Source organism: Mirounga leonina, unplaced genomic scaffold, assembly GCF_011800145.1.
Source record: "Mirounga leonina isolate KUSES-001 unplaced genomic scaffold, KU_Mleo_1.0 Mir_152, whole genome shotgun sequence".
Lineage (NCBI taxonomy): Eukaryota > Metazoa > Chordata > Mammalia > Carnivora > Phocidae > Mirounga > Mirounga leonina.
The window spans coordinates 5,942,320-5,961,896 of NW_023270380.1; the positions used below are offsets into that span (position 1 = coordinate 5,942,320).

At 39.3% G+C, this 19,577-nt stretch overlaps 1 protein-coding gene across 3 annotated transcripts in view; it reads left to right on the top strand.

The window, feature by feature from the left end:
• TBCE (tubulin folding cofactor E) overlaps window positions 1–19,577 on the top strand; it is a 94,304-nt gene that overhangs the window by 23,754 nt on the left and 50,973 nt on the right. For all 3 annotated transcript variants that reach the window (XM_035008495.1, XM_035008494.1, XM_035008496.1), the window contains exon 2: window positions 8,890–9,023. In XM_035008495.1, the coding sequence (XP_034864386.1) occupies window positions 8,890–9,023 (134 nt within the window). The remainder of the gene's footprint in view (window positions 1–8,889; window positions 9,024–19,577) is intronic.

Sequence of the window (19,577 nt, forward strand, 5' to 3'; positions counted from 1 at the left end):
TAAGTAATCTCTACCTCCAGAGTGGGGCTTGAACTCACAACCCTGAGATCAAGAGTGGCACACTCCACCGACTGAGCCAGCCAGGCACCCCAGACCATTTTAACAATTTTTAAGTGTGCCACAGTTCAGTAGTGTTAAGTACATTCACATTGTTGTGCAACCATCACCACCATCTGTCTCCAGAACTCCTTTCATTTTGCAAAACTGAAACTCTTAGCCATTAAACAACACTTTCCCCCTCCCCACAGCCCTTGACAACCACAATTCTATGAATTTGACTACTCTAGGTACTACTTTTAAGTGGAATCATACAGTATTTGTCCTTACTGGCTTATTTCACTTAACATGATGTCCTCAGGGTTCATCCATGTTGTAGCATGTGGCAGAATTCCCTTTCTTTTTAAGGCTGAATAATATTCCATTGTACTCATACACCACATGGATATTTGGGTTAGTTCCATCTCTTGGGTCTTTGTGAATAATAGCACTGTGAACATGGTTGTAAAGAATCTGCTTGTGTCCTTCCTCTCAGTTCTTTTCAAATGTTTTATTTGAGGAATTATGTAGTCATCTCGTCATGAAGAACATATAGGAAACCATTTAGATTTTAAAAACATTATGAGAAAGATCAATAAACCAATAGGAAAATGGGTAAAGGATGTGAACAGTTAGTTTATAGAAAAGGGAATCAAAATGAATAGATGCTCAGCTTCCTTCATAAAAGAAAATATAAGTAAAATGTATATTTCCTTTATCAGAGTGACAGTTAACCAAAAATGTGTTAATATTTTGTGAAGGGCACAGTGATGATACAGGGGCTCATAGAGTGCCGATAGGACAGTAAATTGTCACAGCCACTAAAAAGGGACATTTGTTATTACCTATCAACATTAAAAATGCACATACCCTTTGACTTAGCAATACCCGCTTTGAGAATGTTTCCTACAGATATTTTTGCACAGCTATAAAAAAAATAAATGAGCAGGTTTAGTCTTTGCAGTATTATTTGTAGAAGCAAAAACTTGGGAGTAACTGAAGTCCATCAGTTTGAAGACTGGTTAAATCATGGTGAATCTATACAAATACTGTGGAGCCAGAAGACATTTAAAAGCTCCTGTCATGGCTGTGGATAAATTTCCAGGTTATATTATTGAATGAAAATGTAAGGAACAGAACCACATATATAGTATGGTATCATTTGTGTAAAGAAAGAGGGAAAATACCAGCATGTATAAGCATAAAATAGGTATGGAAGTATATATAAGGTACTAATAAAGCTGTTGCCAGCAGGAAGAGATAATGACGAGCAGGAAGAGATAATGACGAGCAGGAGTGGAAGAGAAACTCAGTGTATTCCTTTTTATACTTTTGAGTATCATTTATTTAAAAAATTCAGTGAGATATGCCTAGAAAAATATGAGGATTACTGAAAGGGAAAAAGAGACTGTCTAACCAGTGACTTTCAGGCACTTGAATAGACTTCTTTTTTTTTTTTTTTAAGATTTTATTTATTTATTTGACAGAGACAGCGAGAGAGGAAACACAAGCCAGGGGAGTGGGAGAGGGAGAAGCAGGCTCCCTGCGGAGCAGGGAGCCCGATGCGGGCCTCAATCCCAGAACCCTGGGATCATGACCTGAGCCGCAGGCAGATGCTTAACAACTGAACTACCCAGGCGCCCCTTGAATAGACTTCTTAAGAAAAATATTAGTAAGGTTGAGCCTTAAAATCAACTTGTGAGGGGCGCCAGGGTGGCTCAGTAGCTGCGCGTCTGCCTTCAGCTCAGGTCATGATCCCAGGGTCCTGGGATCAAGCCCCACATCAGGCTCCCTGCTCTCCGGGAGGCCTGCTTCTTCCTCTCCCACTCTCCCTGCTTGTGTTCCTGCTCTCACTATCTCTCTCTCTGTCAAATAAATAAAAATTTAAGAAAAAATCAACTTGTGAAAAAAATGTGAAGACAAGAAAAGAAGCTTTTGGGATTGATCTAGACTAAAAAGTTAGTACAAGAAAGTCTACTCCTTGGGTGTAGTAGTGTATGTCTTGTAACTTTAAATCCTGAGTATTTTGAAACATAGGAAACATCGAGATACTCATTGCCTTTATTTAATGATTGTTAATATTTTGGCACCTTTGCTTCATCTTTTAAAAATATATTTAATGTAGCATAAGAGAGGACAGAAAAGTAGCAGATTGCAGCAATTTCTTATCCTTTGTCATTTCTATGGAGAATGATTTCCTGTCTTGGCCAAAAAAAAAAAAAAAAAAAAAATCTGGTTAAAAGCATGTTGAAGATAAAAAGAGATAGGATAGCATTTGGCCATTTTGAATTAGTCTGCATTCTAGCGGTGCCTGGATGGCTCAGTCAGTTAAGCCTTTGGCTCAGGTCATGATCTCACGGTCCTGGAATTAAGCCCCGTGTCCATAGCAGGCTCCTAGCTCAGCAGGGAGTCTGCTTGTCCCTCTCCCTCTGCCCCCCAACACATGCGTGCGTGTGTTCTCTCTCAAATAAATAAATACATCTTTGAATTAGTCTGCATTCCAAGAGAAATTACATCTAGAAATTTATGAAAGAACTGGCAAATACAATTGCAAAAATTCCTGTTCATAATCTTTAAAGAGTAACGAACAAGGGGAACTAGAACTTCTAGGAAAGATGTTTTATGAACATTTAGAAAAGTAGTACTTCTAAGGAGCTAGGAAGAGTTTAGTGAGTCTTGGCTAAATTTACCTTATTTTGTTTGTCTTTTGGATAGTAATTCCCTGGCAAGCCAGAGGAATTTGCAGAGAACAGTGCATTATTTCCTTTCACTTTTCATCATCTTTCCTTTCCTCCCGCCTCATTATTGTTAATAGAACAAATAACAGCTATTCCTTCCAAATATAACTCATACAACTCAGAGGTGTGTAAATTAAAGAGTAAAGAGATCCCTTCCCTCACCCCATTCCTCTGACTGACAGCATACTCTGGGTCTGACAGTGGGGTTTGATTTTAGGGGAGCATTTCACAAAGCTCATGACATTCTTGCATGTGAACTGGATAATAGGAGGGCTTGTAACTAAAAAAACGTTTTACCCACAATTTGTGTGGGTTCTGTCTTTGGTCAGGGTCATATATATATGGGTCATACACATATACACACACATATTTTGTCTTTGATCATAGAAAAATTGGACAGGACAACTGGGAGAGATAATTAATGTTGGATTGTTTGATGTTTAATATATATAAATGTAAAGTCCTACATATACACATATGTTATCATGTGTTAAGTCCTACTTCAATAATTAGTTGCACAAGGGGTGTCTGGGTCAGCGTACAACTCTTGATCCCTGGGTCGTGAGTTTAAGCCCCACATTAGGTGTAGAGATTACTTGAAAAAAAAAAAAAATTAGTTGTATAGGATAGTACAGGATAGGGAAGACCTGATTTGAAAGTTCTTCATGGGAATTCCTAAGACTTTATAGAGACAAGTGAACAAGTAGATTTTCTCTTAGTGCCATTGTCAGTATTTAACTTTTTTGGTTTTTTTGGATGGATGGTTTGGCCATGGCTTTTGCAAATCTTAAATATATTTATTTACTTTGAATAATTGTCTTAAGAATTTTTCCCAAGGAAATACTTCAAAGGACAAGAATAATTTAAACATGAAGATGTTTTTAGCTGTTTGGGATAGTAAACAATGGAAACATATAGCAATAGAGAAATGATTAAGTAACTTGTGGTATCTACAGGTCAACATTAAAGAGATTAATATGATTCTGTGGCTGTATGGAAAAATGTTCACACTGTTAATAAAAGAAGTAGAACAGAAATTACATATCTATTTCAATTGTAAGAAAATTCTATTCACATGTTAATGAAAATCGAAAAAGACATTAAAACTAGTGAAAACTGGGATGCCTCCGTTGTTCAGTCGGTTAAGCATCTGCCTTCGGCTCAGGTCATGATCCCAGGGTCCTGAGATCAAGTCCCGCATCGGGCTCCCTGCTCTGCAGGGAGTCTGCTTCTCCCTCTGCCTGCCACTCCCCCTGCTTGTGCTCTCTCTCTCTTTCTGACAAATAAATAACTAAAATCTTTTTTTTTTTTTTTTAAGATTTTAGTTATTTATTTGACAGAGAGAGACACAGTGAGAGAGGGAACACAAGCAGGGGGAGTGGGAGAAGGAGAAGCAGGCTTCCCACAGAGCGGGGAGCCCGATGCAGGGCTCGATCCCAGGACTCTGGGATCATGACCTGAGCCGAAGGCAGAAGCTTAACGACTGAGCCACCCAGGCGCCCCAATAACTAAAATCTTTAAAAAAAAAAAAAAACTAGTGAGAATTATTAGCATAATTATAGTTAAATTTAAGCATTTAAATTTTTTTACATTTGAATCTTTATTTTTTTTAAAGATTTTAGTTATTTATTTGTGAGAGGGAGAGAGAGCACAGAGGGAGAGTGAGGGGGAGAAAGACTCCCCACTGAGCTGAGAGCCTGCCATGGGGCTCGATCCCAGGACCCCGAGATCATGACCTGAGCTGAAGGCAGATGCCTAACCCACTGAGCCACCCAGGCGCCCCTGAATCTTTATTTTTATTATTTATTTTAAAAATTATTTTGAGTATAGTTGATACACAGTAGTACATTAGCTTCAGGTATACAACATAGTGATTCAATTTCTTTATACATTATGCTATGCTCACCACAAGTGTAGCTACCATCTGTCACCACAGAAAGCTATTATGCTGTCATTGACTATATTTCCTATGCTGTGCCCTCTAGTCCTGTGACTTACTCATTCCATAACTGGAAACCTATATCTTCCATTTTGCCCATCCCCTCCCCCCCACCTCTGGCAAACATCAGTTTTCTGTATTTAAGGTCTGATTCGGCTTTTTGTTTGTTTATTATTTGTTGTTTTTTTTTTGTAGATTCCACATATGAGTGAAATTGTATGGTATTGGTCTTTTTCAGTCTGACTTAATTTCACTTAGCTTAATACCTTCTGGATCCATCTATGTTGTCGCAAATGGCATAATCCCATCTTTTTTTTTTTAATGACTGCATACATTCGTGTGTGTGTGTGTGTGTGTGTGTGTCTACACACACCTTCCTTATCCATTCGCCTATCAGTGGACACCTAGGTTGCTTCTACATCTTGGTTATTGGAATTACTTCGAGGGTGCATATGATGTAAGAAGGATGTTAAGGTTCGAAGCTAATGGCCAGGAAAGAATTCTTGAGACGTCGTTGGTGCAAAACAGGGTTTTAATAAAGCATGGGGGACAGGACCCGTGGGCAGAGAGAGCTGCAATGGGGTCATGAGGAGTGGCTGATTATATACTTTCAGGTTGAGAGGGGGTTAGGGAGAGCATAAGTCTAAAGGATTTTGGAAGCAGGGTTTCCAGGACCTTGAGGGGGCTAGCTCTTGTTAGGATAAGGTCATTTATTACTGTTTGGAAAAACCTGAGTCATGAGACCCTTCATATGTATATTGGTGGGTCATATGCTTGGGGGATGATTGCCCCCAAGGTATCTTGGGGGTAGAGATAAAGGAAGTTTCCAAAAGAATTTTTATATGTTAAAGTAGACTTAGAGGATCCTGGGGGTCAGGCTAAGATTGCCTTTTGCCCTTAGCAAAGTATTAACATCGAGGCAGTTGAGTCCCTAGAGGAATGTCACTCTGCCTGTTTCAAGGACCTGTTAATGGGTTGTAAGTAGTAAGGAAATTTAATTTTTCTTTTGCCTTTGTTTCCCACATCACATGTATCTTTTCAAATTATTAGTGTTTTCATTTTCTTTGGGTAGATGCCCAGCACTGGAATTACTGAGTCATATGGTAATTCTATTTTTAATTATTTGAGGAAACTCCATGCTGTTTTCCATGTGGCTGCACCAATTTACATTCCCACCAACAATGCACGAGGGTTCCTCTCTCTCCACATCCTTACTGACACTTGTTATTTCTTGTCTTTTTGATACCAGCCATTCTAACAGGTATAACGTGATATATCTCGTAGTTTTGATTTGCATTTCCGTGATGATGAGTGATGTTGAGCATCCTTTCATGTATCTGTTGGCCATCTGTATGTCTTCTTTGGAAAAATATTTACTCAGGTTCGCTGCCCATTTTAATTGGATCATTTGTATTTTTGGTGTTGAGTTGTGTAAGTTCTCTATGTATTTTGGATATTAACCCCTTATCAGATATATCATTTACAGATACCTTCTCCTATTCAGTAGGTTGCCTTTTGGTTTGTTGACTGTTTCCTTTGCTGTGCAGAAGCTCTTTATTTTGATGTAGTCCCAATAGTTTATTTTTGCATTTGTTTCCCTTGCAGGAGACATATTTAGAAAAATGTTGCTAAGGCCGATGTCCAAGAAATTACTGCCTATGTTTTCTTCTAGGCGTTTTGTGGTTTCAGGACTCAATTTTGGTCTAATCTGTTTTGAGTTTATTTTTGTGTATGGTATAAGAAAGTGGTCCAGTTTCATTTTTGCATGTAGCTGTCCAGTTTTCCCAACACCATTTGTTGAGGAGACTGTCTTTTTCCCATTGTATACTCCTGTCTCTTTTGTCATAGATTAATTAGCCATATAAGCGTGGGTTTATTTCTGGGCTCTTTATTCTGTTCCATTGATCTATATGTCTGTTTTTTGTGCTAGTACCACACTGTTTTGATTATTATAGCTTTGTAATATAACTTGAAATCTGGGATTGTGATACCTCCAGGCTTGTCTTTCTCAAGATTTGTTTGGGTATTTTGAGGTCTTTTGTGGTTCCATACAAATTTTAGTATTGTTTGTTCTAGTTCTGTGAAAAATACAATTGGTATTTTGATAAGGATTTCATTGAATCTTAAACAGTTATTCTTTTTTTTTATGTTAATCACCATACATTACATCATTAGTTTTTGATGTAGTGTTCCATGATTCATTGTTTGTGCATAACACCCAGTGCTCTGTTCAGTATGTGCCCTCTTTAACCAACTGAGCCACCCAGGCGCCCAGTATGTGCCCTCTTTAATACCCATCACCAGGCTAACCCATCCCCCCACCCCTCTCCCCTCTAAAACCCTCAGTTTGTTTCTCAGAGTCCATAGTCTCTCATTGTTCATCTCCCCCACCAATTTCCCCCTCTTCATTTCTCCGTTCCTACTATCTTCTTTTTTTAAACATATAATGTATTATTTGTTTCAGAGGTACAGGTCTGTGATTCAACAGTCTTAACACAATTCACAGTGCTCACCATAGCACATGCCCTCCCCAATGTCTATCACCCAGCCGCCCCATCCCTCCCACTCCCACCACTCCAGCAACCCTCAGTTTGTTTCCTGAAATTAAGAATTCCTCATATCAGTGAGATCATATGTTACATGTCTTGCTCTGATTGACTTATTTTGCTCCGCATATACCCTCCAGTTCCATCCACGTCGCTGCAAATGGCAAGATTTCATTCCTTTTGATGGCTGCATAATATTCCAGTGTGTGTGTGTGTGTGTGTGTGTACCACATCTTCTTTATCCATTCATCTGTTGATGGACATCTTGGCTCTTTCCATAGTTTGGCTATTATGGACATTGCTGCTGTAAACATTGGGGTGCACATACCCCTTAGATCCCTACATTTGTATCTTTGGGGTAAACACCCAGTAGTGCAATTGCTGGGTCATAGGGCAGCTCTATTTTCAACTTTTAAACAGTTATTCTTTAATATCAAATCTAGTCAGTGTTCAAATCTTTAATATCCTCATAATTTCTTTTACTTTAAAATTATTTACAGGGGCACCTGGGTGGCTAAGTTGTTAAGCATCTGCCTTCGGCTCAGGTTGTGATCCCAGGGTCCTGGGATCCAGCCCCACATTGGGCTTCCTGCTGGGCGGGAAGCCTGCTTCTCCCTCCCCCACTCTCCCTGCCTGTGTTCCATCTCTCACTGTGCCTGTCTTTCAAATAAATAAATAAAATCTTAAAAAAATTAAAAAAATAAAAATAAAAATTATTTACAGTTTTAAAAAATTAGGATCTATTTAAAGTCCATATATTGCAATTGGTTGACATATTTCTTAAGTTTCTTTTAATCCGTTTGTTCTCCGGAGTTCCATGTCTTTCTTTTTCTCCTTGCGTTTTATTTGTTGAAGAAACAGACTTGTGTGACAGTAGAGTTCCCCACTGTCTGGATTTTGGCAGACTACACCCTGGGAATGTCATTTGACATGCTCCTCAGTCTTCTGCTTTCCTGTGAAGTAGGAGTTGGATCTAGTTAACATCCTTAGATCGGGGATACTTTTCACTCAGTCTCCCTTTAAGACCTCTTTGTCTTTAATTTTAGGGTACTACATTTTTATTAGAGTTTAATTTTTTTTTGTAAGCTCTATGCCCAAGGTGGTACTTGAACTCATGATCCCCAGATCAGGAGATCAAGAGCTGCATGCTCCACCAACTGAGCCAGCCAGGTGCCCCTAGGGTTTAATTTTAATTTATTTTTCATTATATGTGTTGCTTCCTATATCTCTGGATTTGGGTTTTTCTCCCTTCCTGAAGAGACAACAATGCCCATATTGCCTGTTTTCTTTCCCTGTTCTCGATTACTTTTATCCCCTTGTCTTCTTTTCTCCTCTCCTTCCAGCCCCTTCAGTAAATGACATAATAGACAAGTTATCTGATGTGAGCTAATTGGAGTTAAGCCGCATTTAAAAAAAATATATTGTCAAAATACAGTTAGAGAGTTAAGTAAAATAAAGTTATGAGAATATGGCAGATACATCTATGGGGCCTTCTTTTCACCAAAATATGAAAACTAAATTGATCAGGAGTGTTGACTTCAAGAATATCTCAATGAAGTGAAAAAAACATTTTTTAAAGGACTTTATTAATCTTTATTAATTCTTGTCAATTTTGTAATTTTCTTCCTAGATCTCCTCATATTTTGGATCCTGGCTGCATTATGATGAATGACACTTTGACATCAGATGTCATTGGTCGACGAGTTGCAATTAATGGAGAACATGCAACAGTGCGTTTTTCTGGTATTGTCCCTCCTGTGGCAGGTAATTTATAATTCTCTGTGTGTCTGGATTTATTTATTTTGGAGTTCTTTCTTTGTAGGCTTCTCTGTAGTGTTTTGTAACAACGATTTTAAAGAAACTAACAACGAATTTGTAGATGCTTCCTATATGCAATTGTTTTGTTTGGGTAACAATATCCTGTGGTATCTATGGTTTTATTTAATTTTAGACTTATTTAATTATTTAGTGTTACTCTTTTCTATTAATTCAACCTTAAAATATCTTATGAGTAAACGTTAAACAACAACTAATAATCTTGAATTCTCATGTCCTAACCTCAAAAACTAAGAAATTTTGGAAATTTCTTTTGTCATTAATCCACATGTATATGTCTTTAAAGTAGTTTAAATTGATATACAATTTTGTGATCTCTTTTCTCATGTATTGTTTGGTAATATTTATGTTTCTATAGCATCATTTTGTTTACATTGTTTTTTTATTGAGGTATAATTGACATTTAACATTATATTAGTTTTAGGGGTACAAAATAATGATTTGATATTTGTATGTATTGCCTGATGAACACCAAGATAGGTCTAGTTAACATCTATCACCATACATAGTTAGAGTTTTTTTTCTTTTAAATAATGTCATTCTTTTATTTTTGAATTAATTTAGTATTTTATTTTATTTTTTATTTTTTATTTCAGTATTGTTAACATAGTTATATTGGTTTTAAGTGTACAATATAGTGATTCAACAATTCTATATATTACTCAGTGCTTGTCAAGATAAGTGTAACCTTAAATCTCCTTCACCTGTTTCACCCATCCCCCACCCACCTCACCTCTCGTGACCATCAGATTCTTCTCCGTAGTTAAGAGTTTCTTGGTTTCTCTCTCTCTTTTTTTTCCCCTTTACTTGGTTGTTTTGTTTCTTAACTTCCACATATGGGTGAAATCATATGGTATTTGTCTTTCTCTGACTGACTTATTTTGCTTAGCATTATATTTTCTGGCCCCACCCATGTTGTTGCAAATGGCAAGATTTCATTCTTTTTTATGGCTGAGTAGTATTCCACTGTATATGTACACTACCTCTTCTTTATTCATTTATCAGTTGATGAACACTTGGGCTGCTTCCATAATTTGCTATTGTAAATAATGCTGCAGTAAACATAGGGATGCATATATCTTTTCAAATTATTGGTTTCATATTCCTTGGATAAATACCCAGTAGTGGAATTACTGGATCATATGGTAATTTTATTTTTAATATTTTGAGGACCCCCCATACTGTTTTCCACAGTGGTTGCACCAGTTTGCATTCCCACCAACAGTGCACGAGGGTTCCTTTTTCTCCACATCCTTGCCAATACTCGTTTCTTGTGTTCTTGATTTTAGCTATTCTGACTGGTGTGAGGTGGTATCTCATTGTGGTTTTGTTTTGCATTTCCCTGATGCCGAGTGATGTTGAACATCTTTCATGTCTGTTGGCTATTGGGATGTCTTCTTTGGAGAAATGTCTATTCATGACTCCTGCCCATTTTTTAATTGGATTATTTGGGGTTTTTTGTATGTTGAGTTGTAGAAGTTCTTTATTTGGGATACTAACCCTTTATCAGATATGTCATTTGTAAATATCTTCTCCCATTCCATAGGTTGCCTTTTAGTTTCCTTTGCTCTGCGGAAGCTTTTTTTTTTTTTTTAAGATTTTACTTTTAAGTAATCTCTACACCCAACATGGGGCTTGAACTTACAGCCCCGAGATCAAGAGTTGCATGTTTGTGGGATGCCTGGGTGGCTCAGTCAGTTAAGCGTCTGCCTTCAGCTCAGGTCCGGATCCCAGGGTCCTGGGATCAAGTCCTGCATGGGGCTTCTTGCTCAGCAGGCAGCCTGTTTCTCCTGCCTGCTGCTCCCCCTGCTTGTGCTCTCTCTGACAAATAAATAAAATCTTTAAAAAAAAAAAAGTTGCATGTCGTATGGAGGTTCCTCAAAAAGTTAAAAATAGAACTACCTCACAACCCAGCAATTGCACTACTATGTATTTATCCAGAGGATACAAACATAGTGATTCAAAGGGGCACATGCACCCCAATGTTTATAGCTGCAGTGTCCACAATAGCCAAACTATGGAAAGAGCCCAGATTCCATCAACACAGGAATGGATAAAGAAGATGTGGTGTGTGTGTGTGCGTGTGCATGTGTGTATACACACACACAATGGAATATTACTCAGTCATCAAAAGGAATGAAATCTTGCCATTGGCACTTATGTGGCTGGAACTAGAGTGTATTATGCTAAGCCAAATAAGTCAGAGAAGGATGAATACCATATGATTTCACTCATGTGGAATTTAAGAAATAAAACATGAACGTAGGGGAAGAGAAGGAAAAATAAAATAACAGGGAGGCAAAGCATAAGACTCTTAACTATAGGGAACAAACTGAGGGTTGCTGGAGGGGAGGTGGGTGGGGGGATGGGGTAATTGAGTGATGGGCATTAAGGAGAACACTTGATGTAATGGGTGTTATACGCAACTGATGAATCACTAAATTCTACACCTGAAACAAATAATACACTATATGTTAACGAACTTGAATTAAAAAAATAGAGTTGCATGTTCCCCTGACTGAGCCAGCCAGGTGCCCCTGTGATGTAGTTTGAACATAAGTTTCACTTGACCCTGTGGGCAATTCTGAAGATAGGGTGGCCCTTCAGAGATTTTCCTAGTTGAGATGAGGGCTGGGCATTTATACCTGTGATGATCTATTACTGGGTTTTTGTATGTGAAAGGGGGTGTGCCAGGCACCTTCTTCAGTTGAGACAGTTCTTGAAAGTAGGCTCATAGGTGAGGGCTAATTGCCAGAAGTTAGTATTCCCAGCAGCTGGTGGGAATAAGTCTCGCTTTCTAAAGGCAGATTGGAGTATTGAGTCACAAATCCAGTAATACAGATGGAAGCTATTTCATGGTAATTTAGTGACTATGAAGTGGTACATATTATTTTCATTTATTAAATTGCCTGTGAGTGGGGCACCTGGGTGGCTCAGTCATTAAGTGTCTGCCTTCGGCTCAGGTCATGATCCCAGAATCCTGGGATCGAGCCCCGCGTCGGGCTCCCTGCTCCGCGGGAAGCCTGCTTCTCCCTCTCCCACTCCCCCTGCTTGTGTTCCCTCTCTCACTGTGTCTCTCTCTGTCAAATAAATAAAATTTTTTTTATTGTAAAAGTTGCCTGTGAGTTTGATACTTCCTTCATGTATGTATGATCAGGCAAATTTTTCCCCCTAAAATTATAATTCTGTAAAGAAGGAGCTACTGTGTATTTATTAATTATCTCATCGTATGGGGGCATTCTCTATTTACCTCAACTGGTGCTACTTTTGAATTTCTTTTGGAAGTCAACAGGTAGAATTGGTAAAAAGATGCAGCGACATTGAACACGGATTTAGTAATTATTCCTGGAGCTGCTTCACTGTGTGTTGTAGGGTTGTGGTGATAACTAAATAAATGAAGGTGTTTAAAGCACTTAGACCAGTTACTGGTGCATAGTGTCAGCTATTTTGCAAATATACATTTTATTTTTATTTTTTTTTAAGATTTTATTTATTTATTTGAGAGAGAATGAGAGAGAGCACGAGAGGGAAGAGGGTCAGAGGGAGAAGCAGACCCCCCCGCCACTGAGCAGGGAGCCCGATGTGGGACTCAATCCTGAGACTCCAGGATCATGACCCGAGCCGAAGGCAGTCGCTTAACCAACTGAGCCACCCAAGCGCCCTAGATACACATTTTAAAAATTTACTTAAAAAAGAAATAGAGCAGTTCTGATGTTTTGCAAATGGTTTGGGTTAGAAATTTAATTTCCTGAGATAGCATCATATGCAGGTTTTGTAATTTTTATTTTTTTAAAGATTTATTTATTTTAGAGAGAGAGTGCAAGCGAGCATGCATATGTGCAGTTGGGGGCAGAGGGAGAAGGAGAGAAAGTAAAGTCTCAAGCAGACTGCCCTGAGCACAGAGCCCGACATGGGGCTTGATTGATCCCACGACCCTGAGACCATGACCTGAGCTGAAACCAAGAGTCGGATGCTTAACTGACTGTGCCATCCAGGTGTTCCCATATGCAGATTTTAAAAAGTGTTTAAGTAAAGAGGATATGCCATGATGGGCAGAATAATGCCCCTCCCCTTGCAACAAAGATGTCCCCAGGACCTGGGAGCATTATGTTTGGTTACATGGCAAAGGAGAATTAGGGTTGCAGGTGGAATTAAGGTTGCTAATCACCTGACTTTAAGATAGGAATATTATCCAGGTGGGCTGAGTGTAATCCCAAGGATCCTTAGAAGTAGAAGCAGAAGAGGGCAGTGCTGGAGTGCAGTGACGTGAGAAGGTTTCAACTGGCCACTGTGGGCTTTGAAGATGGAAGAGGGTGGTGAAGCCAAAGAGTGTGAGCGGCCTCTAGAAGCTGGAGAAGGCAAGGCAATGAATTTTCCTCTGTAGACTCCAGAAGGGAACACAGCTTTGCAACACCTTGATTTTATTTTATTTTTTAAAGATTTTATTTATTAGAGAGAGAGAAAGCATGCATGAGAGTGGGGTGAGGGGCACAGGAAGAAGCCGACTCCCCGCTGAACAGGGAGCCTGATGTGGAGCTCAGTCCCGGGACTCCAGGATTATGACCTGAGCCGAAGGTAGACACTTAACCGACTGAGCCACCCAGTTCCCCTGCAACGCCTTGATTTTAGTCCAGTGAGACTGTCCTCAGGCTTCTGACCTCCAAAACTGTAAGATAATACATTTGTGGGCGTACTTGGGTGGCTCAGTTGGTTAAGTGTCTGCCTTCTGCTCAGGTCATGATCCCAGGGTCCTGGGATCGAGCCCCGATTGTAGGGGTGGGGGAGGGGTGTCCCTGCTCAGCAGGAAGCCTGCTTCTCCCTCTCCCTCTGTCCCTCCCCTCTCCACTCATGTTCTCTCTTGCTTGCTCTGCTAGCTCTCTCTCAAATCTTTAAAAAATAAATCTGTGTAGTTGTATAGCAGCAATAGGAAACATATATCCTAGGTAATTGTGTGAGGTATTCTAAAAGTGTCCCTAGTGATGATAGATACTAACGTTATAACTGTGTTTGAAGAGTCTGATTAAAATTATTTCATGAATGTGGGAGTGAAGAAGCATTTTTTCTAAATTCGTGTCATGAGTTAAAATTAACTGATTTAATTAATGAAATACTATCAGTAAACCTTTTATTAATATACGTCTGTATGCTTAAAAATTATATTCATTACTGGATATTCTCATATCCATATACTTGGAGTTGCTGTAGATCAATCGATATATACATTGTATTTTTAGTTCCTCTCTGGTGATTGTCTTCATGGTTCTTTGTCCTTATTGTTTGTAATATGTTTTATGGTAACTGAAATCTGGTATTGTTTACCTATATAGAGTGACTAAATTAAATGGCCCTATAGTATTTTAGGTTCCATTTATCCTGTAGTAACAATGTTAATTGATTTATTTTTTTTTAAAGATTTTATTTGACAGAGACACAGCGAGAGAGGGAACACAAGCAGGGGGAATGGGAGCGGGAGAAGCAGGCTTCCTGCCGAGCAGGGAGCCCGATGCGGGGCTCGATCTCAGGACCCTGGGATCATGACCTGAGCTGAAGGCAGATGTTTAACAACTGAGCCACCCAGGCACCCCAACAATGTTAATTTAAAATAAAATAGTTGAAACATATTTCTTCTAAGTTCTTATGGAGGTATTTTGTATTCTACACTCAGTTTATTGATCCTAAATGGCAATTGAAATGCATTGGCACCTATTGAAACAGATGGGCAATCCCAATTTATCAAGGAACAGTTGACTTAGCAAAATCAGAAGTCTCCTTTTGATTGTTTTAGTATTTTTTTCCATTCCTCACATCATCTTACCAATTTCCAGTCTCCCAGATTCCAGCTTCTAACCTGGAACTCTCCAAGAGTCTGACTACCATGCACGTCTCTGAGGCTCATCACAAGAATACTATTAATTTTTTTCTTGTGTTTTAGAAGATTATTATAATTTTCCATGATGAAAGAAGCAGATTTTTTTTTAGGTCTTGGATTATGTTTTTAATATACTTATATAACAAGATTTTCTTATCCTTTTTTTTTTTTTTTAAGTGTCTTAAAATACATGAGCATGATAAAATATAGTGCCTAAGGGCTTATAAGATGAAAAGCAGAATTGTCCATCTGTGGGTGTTTTTTTACTGATTGATTGTAGGTGTTTTCTTGGTTAAGCCTATTTAAAATAATTGAGGTCACATGTACCTTTTCAGTTATGAGATGTTTTCTTCTAAGATTATCTTTGATAATTTTTACCCTTCCATTTTACCTGCTTTCTCTGGCGCTCCTATTGGTTGGATATAGAATTTCCTAGATTGATCTTCCACATTCATTTTTTTCTTCCTTGTAATTTGTTGAAAAAATTGTGTTTCTCTTTTAAAATTTCCCACGTTCTGGATTATTCTGATTACATCCACATGATGTCATTAACATATATTTCTGTCTCTACATTTCCTACAAATTGGTAATTAAATATAGGGTTTATCAGATTCAGGTTTGAAAGCTCTTTTTTCTTACAAATACTCTAGGTAATATGTTCCTCAGTCAGGAGGTACATAATGTCTGGTTGTATCTCTTTTTGTGATGGAAGCAGCTCTTGATGAACATTGTTTTTGTGGGTTTTTTTTTTTTAAAGATTTTATTTATTTATTTGAGACAGAATGAGAGAGACAGAGAGCACATGAGAGGGGGGAGGGTCAGAGGGAGAAGCAGGCTCCCTGCCGAGCAGGGAGCCTGATGCGGTACTCGATCCAGGGACTCCAGGATCATGACCTGAGCCGAAGGCAGTCGCTTAACCAACTGAGCCACCCAGGCGCCCTTTGTGTGGTTTTTTAAAAGGTTTTATTTATTTATTTGACAGAGAGACAGCGAGCGAGGGAACACAAGCAGGGGGAGTGGGAGAGGGAGAAGCAGGCTTCCCGTGGAGTAGGGAGCCTGACGCGGGACTCGATCCCAGGACCCTGGGATCATGACCTGAGCCGAAGGCAGACGCTTAACGACTGAGCCACCCAGGCGCCCTGATGAACATTGTTTATATCAATTATTTGGGGTTGTCAAATGGTGAAATTCTAATCATTTTCTTTTATCATTCTTCTGATGGACAACTTACATCGTGGAAAATTTCCCTGTGTTAATTACTTGCTTTCCAAATAATTGGGTGATTGAAAGACAGGATAAATGGTTTTTTCCCCCTTTTTTTTCTTCATAAAAATGAATTGATTGACTTAGAAAACCAATGAATTTTTTAAAGTCATGGGTTTAAACATATTTGATCTGTTTTAGTCCATTGCTGTTATCCTGTTTGATGCTCAGACTGTCCTATATTTGGCCAGAAGGAACCCCTTCAGATTGCCTCCTGAGTACTTTTGATGTGACCCAATGGTTTTTGAGTTTCCTTACTGAGATAAGGAAGCTATCATATGTGAAGGGCTCACTGTACACATTCTTTGCCCCGCATCACAATCAGCTATTTCCCTTGAGTTCTGCTTTCTGTTTTTTTTTTTTTTTTTTTTTTAAGTGGCAGATAGCATTTGGAGGCCCCAGTCTGACATCTGGGGGTACTCCTTGCTTTGGGTCAGTTGTTTCTAGGCCATTTTTAGTCGACAGCTACATTTGTTATATACATAATTCCTAGAAGTAGAATAGGTTTAAGGAGGATCTATGTATTTTTTTAGTACTTACTATTAAATTTTCAAACATACAGCTGAGAATAGTGTAAGGAACACCTGTATATACTTGTTATGTCAGTTTAACATTGCTAACACTTTGCCTTATTTGCTTCATTTTTAAAAATTTTTTTGACTGGGCGCCTGGGTGGCTCAGTCGTTAAGCGTCTGCCTTCGGCTCAGGTCATGATCCCAGGGTCCTGGAATCAAGCCCCCACATCGGGCTCCCTGCTCAGCAGGAAGCCTGCTTCTCCCTCTCCCACTCCCCCTGCTTGTGTTCCTGCTCTCGCTATCTCTCTGTCAAAAAATAAATAAAATCTTAAAAAAAATTTTTTTTTGACTAAGCATTTTTTTATTTATAAAGATTTAATTTATACATTTAATAGAGAGCACGAGAGAGCACAAGCAGGGGGAGTGGCAGAGGGAGAGGGAGAAGCAGACTCCCCGCTGAGCAGGGAGCCCAATGTGGGTCTTGACCCCAAGACCCTGGGATCATGACCTAAGTTGAAGGCAGACACTTAACCAACTGAATCGCCCAGACACCCTGCCTAAGCATTTTAAATAAAGTGATATGCATAGTGGCATTTCGTCTCTGAATACTTCACCATGCATCTCCAAAAAGTAAATACACTTTCTTACAAAACACATTTTAAACTCAAATTTTGATTCATATTGTGTTATTGGTGAATAGAGTTCTTTTATGGTAAATAGAGTTTATGTAAGCCACTAAATAAACAAGATTATTGAAAAACTTTGTCCTAATTAACCTCTTGGTTTATAGTCTTTAAAGATTAGTCCTAAGGTAGAGTGTGTCCGTTCTTTTTTTTTTAATTTATTTGAGAGAGAATGAGATAGAGCATGAGAGTGGGGAGGGTCAGGGGGAGAAGCAGACTCCCTGCTGAGCAGGAAGCCCGATGTGGGACTCGATCCCAGGACTCCAGGATCATGACCTGAGCCAAAGGCAGTCGCTCAACCAACTGAGCCACCCAGGCGCCCGAGTGTGTCCATTCTTTAAAATGGGTGATCATAGGGGCACCTGGGTGGCTCAGTCAGTGCGTGCACTGCAGGGGAATGGCAGGCAGAGGGAGAGGGTGAAGCAGGCTTCCCACTGAACAGGGATCCTGATGTGAGGCTCGATCCCAAGACCCGGGTTCATAACTTGAGCCGAAGGCAGACGCTTAATCAACTGAGCTACCCAGGTGCCCCTTTTGGATTAATTTTAGATGTGAGTTTCTTATTCCCTCATATAAAGAAAATCTGTATCTAATCTTTACTGTTTTCTACTCTTTTTTTTCCTAAGAGGAAAGTTGTTTAACATTTTAAGGCTTTTATAGCATTTATTTGCCTACTTTAGGTTTTTGACATTGAGTTGAGTTACACTGCCCTAGGGTTGTTTGTTTGTTTTTTAAGTAATCTCTATGCACAACATGGGGCCTGAACTCACGAACCTGAGATCAAGAGTCACATGCTCTTCTGACAGAGCCAGCCAGATGTCCCTAAGGTATTTTTGTTTAAATAACATATTTTTAAATGATTTTATTTATTCATTTGACAGAGCATGAGCACAGTCAGGGGGAGGGGCAGAGGGAGAGGGAGAAGCAGGCTCCCCGCTGAGCAGGGAGCCCTGTGTGGGGGCCTGATCCCAGGACCCTGGGATCATGACCTGAGCTGAAGGCAGATGCTTAACCGACTGAGCCACCCAGGAGCCCCTAAATAACATTTACTGATTGTACTTTATTAGTGTTGTTTTGTTGCTATTGTTATTCCAAGTTTTTAATGGTTTTTTTTTTCCACAGCTTTTATTGAACTAATACTACTTTGAGAATCAGAGTCATCACAAATTACTTGGTAGCAAATCTCTACATAAAGTATGTATAACAGTGCTCTTCTTTTTTTTTAAGATTTTGTTTATTTTATTTATTTATTTGACAGCTAGAGAGGGAACACAAGCAGGGGGAGTGGGAGAGGGAGAAGCAGGCTCCCCGCTGAGCAGGGAACCTGACATGGGGCTCAATCCCAGGACCCTGGGACCATGATCTGAGCTGAAGGCAGCCACTTAACCGACTGAGCCACCCAGGTGCCCCTACAGTGCTCTTCTTTGAGAAATTTTCAAGTGAATCATGCTTTTGTCCTCCTACCAGAGCAAATAGAAAGGCATATGTGTGTTTAAATGTGGTGATGACAGGATATGTTTTCATGTTCTGGGAGTTGATGGAAGAAATGGCTAAAGTTATGACTTGTTGTCTAGAACATTTAAACATTATGTTAAAACCAAAGTTGTCTTTGACAGACGCATACTGTTCAGATGAAAAAATTGTAAATAGCGTCATTGAAATAGGTAATGAATTTAATTATTTCTGGATGCTTTTTATAGCTTATTTATTACTGGGATGTAGCCCTGCTTCAGATTGGTAGCAGGTTTTATTATAGGAGTAATAGGCATTTGGTAATTTGTAACTTCAAGTGTTTTAGGCCCCTGGTCATCTCTTCTATATTTATAGATGCAAAATATTTGTTACTCAAGTGTGTACTTGTTTGAGGCTTTGGACAGATGTGGGGTTGCTTCCTGAGAGAGAATTCTTGCTCCCGAAAGTTAGTGGTATTTCTTTTTTCTTTCTTTTCTTTTCAAGATTTTATTTATTTGGGGCGCCTGGGAGGCTCAGTTGCCAAGCGTCTGCCTTCGGCTCAGGTCACGATCCCAGAGTCCTGGGATCGAGCCCCGCATCGGGCTCCCTGCTCGGCGGGAAGCCTGCTTCTCCCTCTCCCACTCCCCCTGCTCGTGTTCCCTCTCTGGCTGTCTTTCTGTCAAATAAATAAAACCTTTAA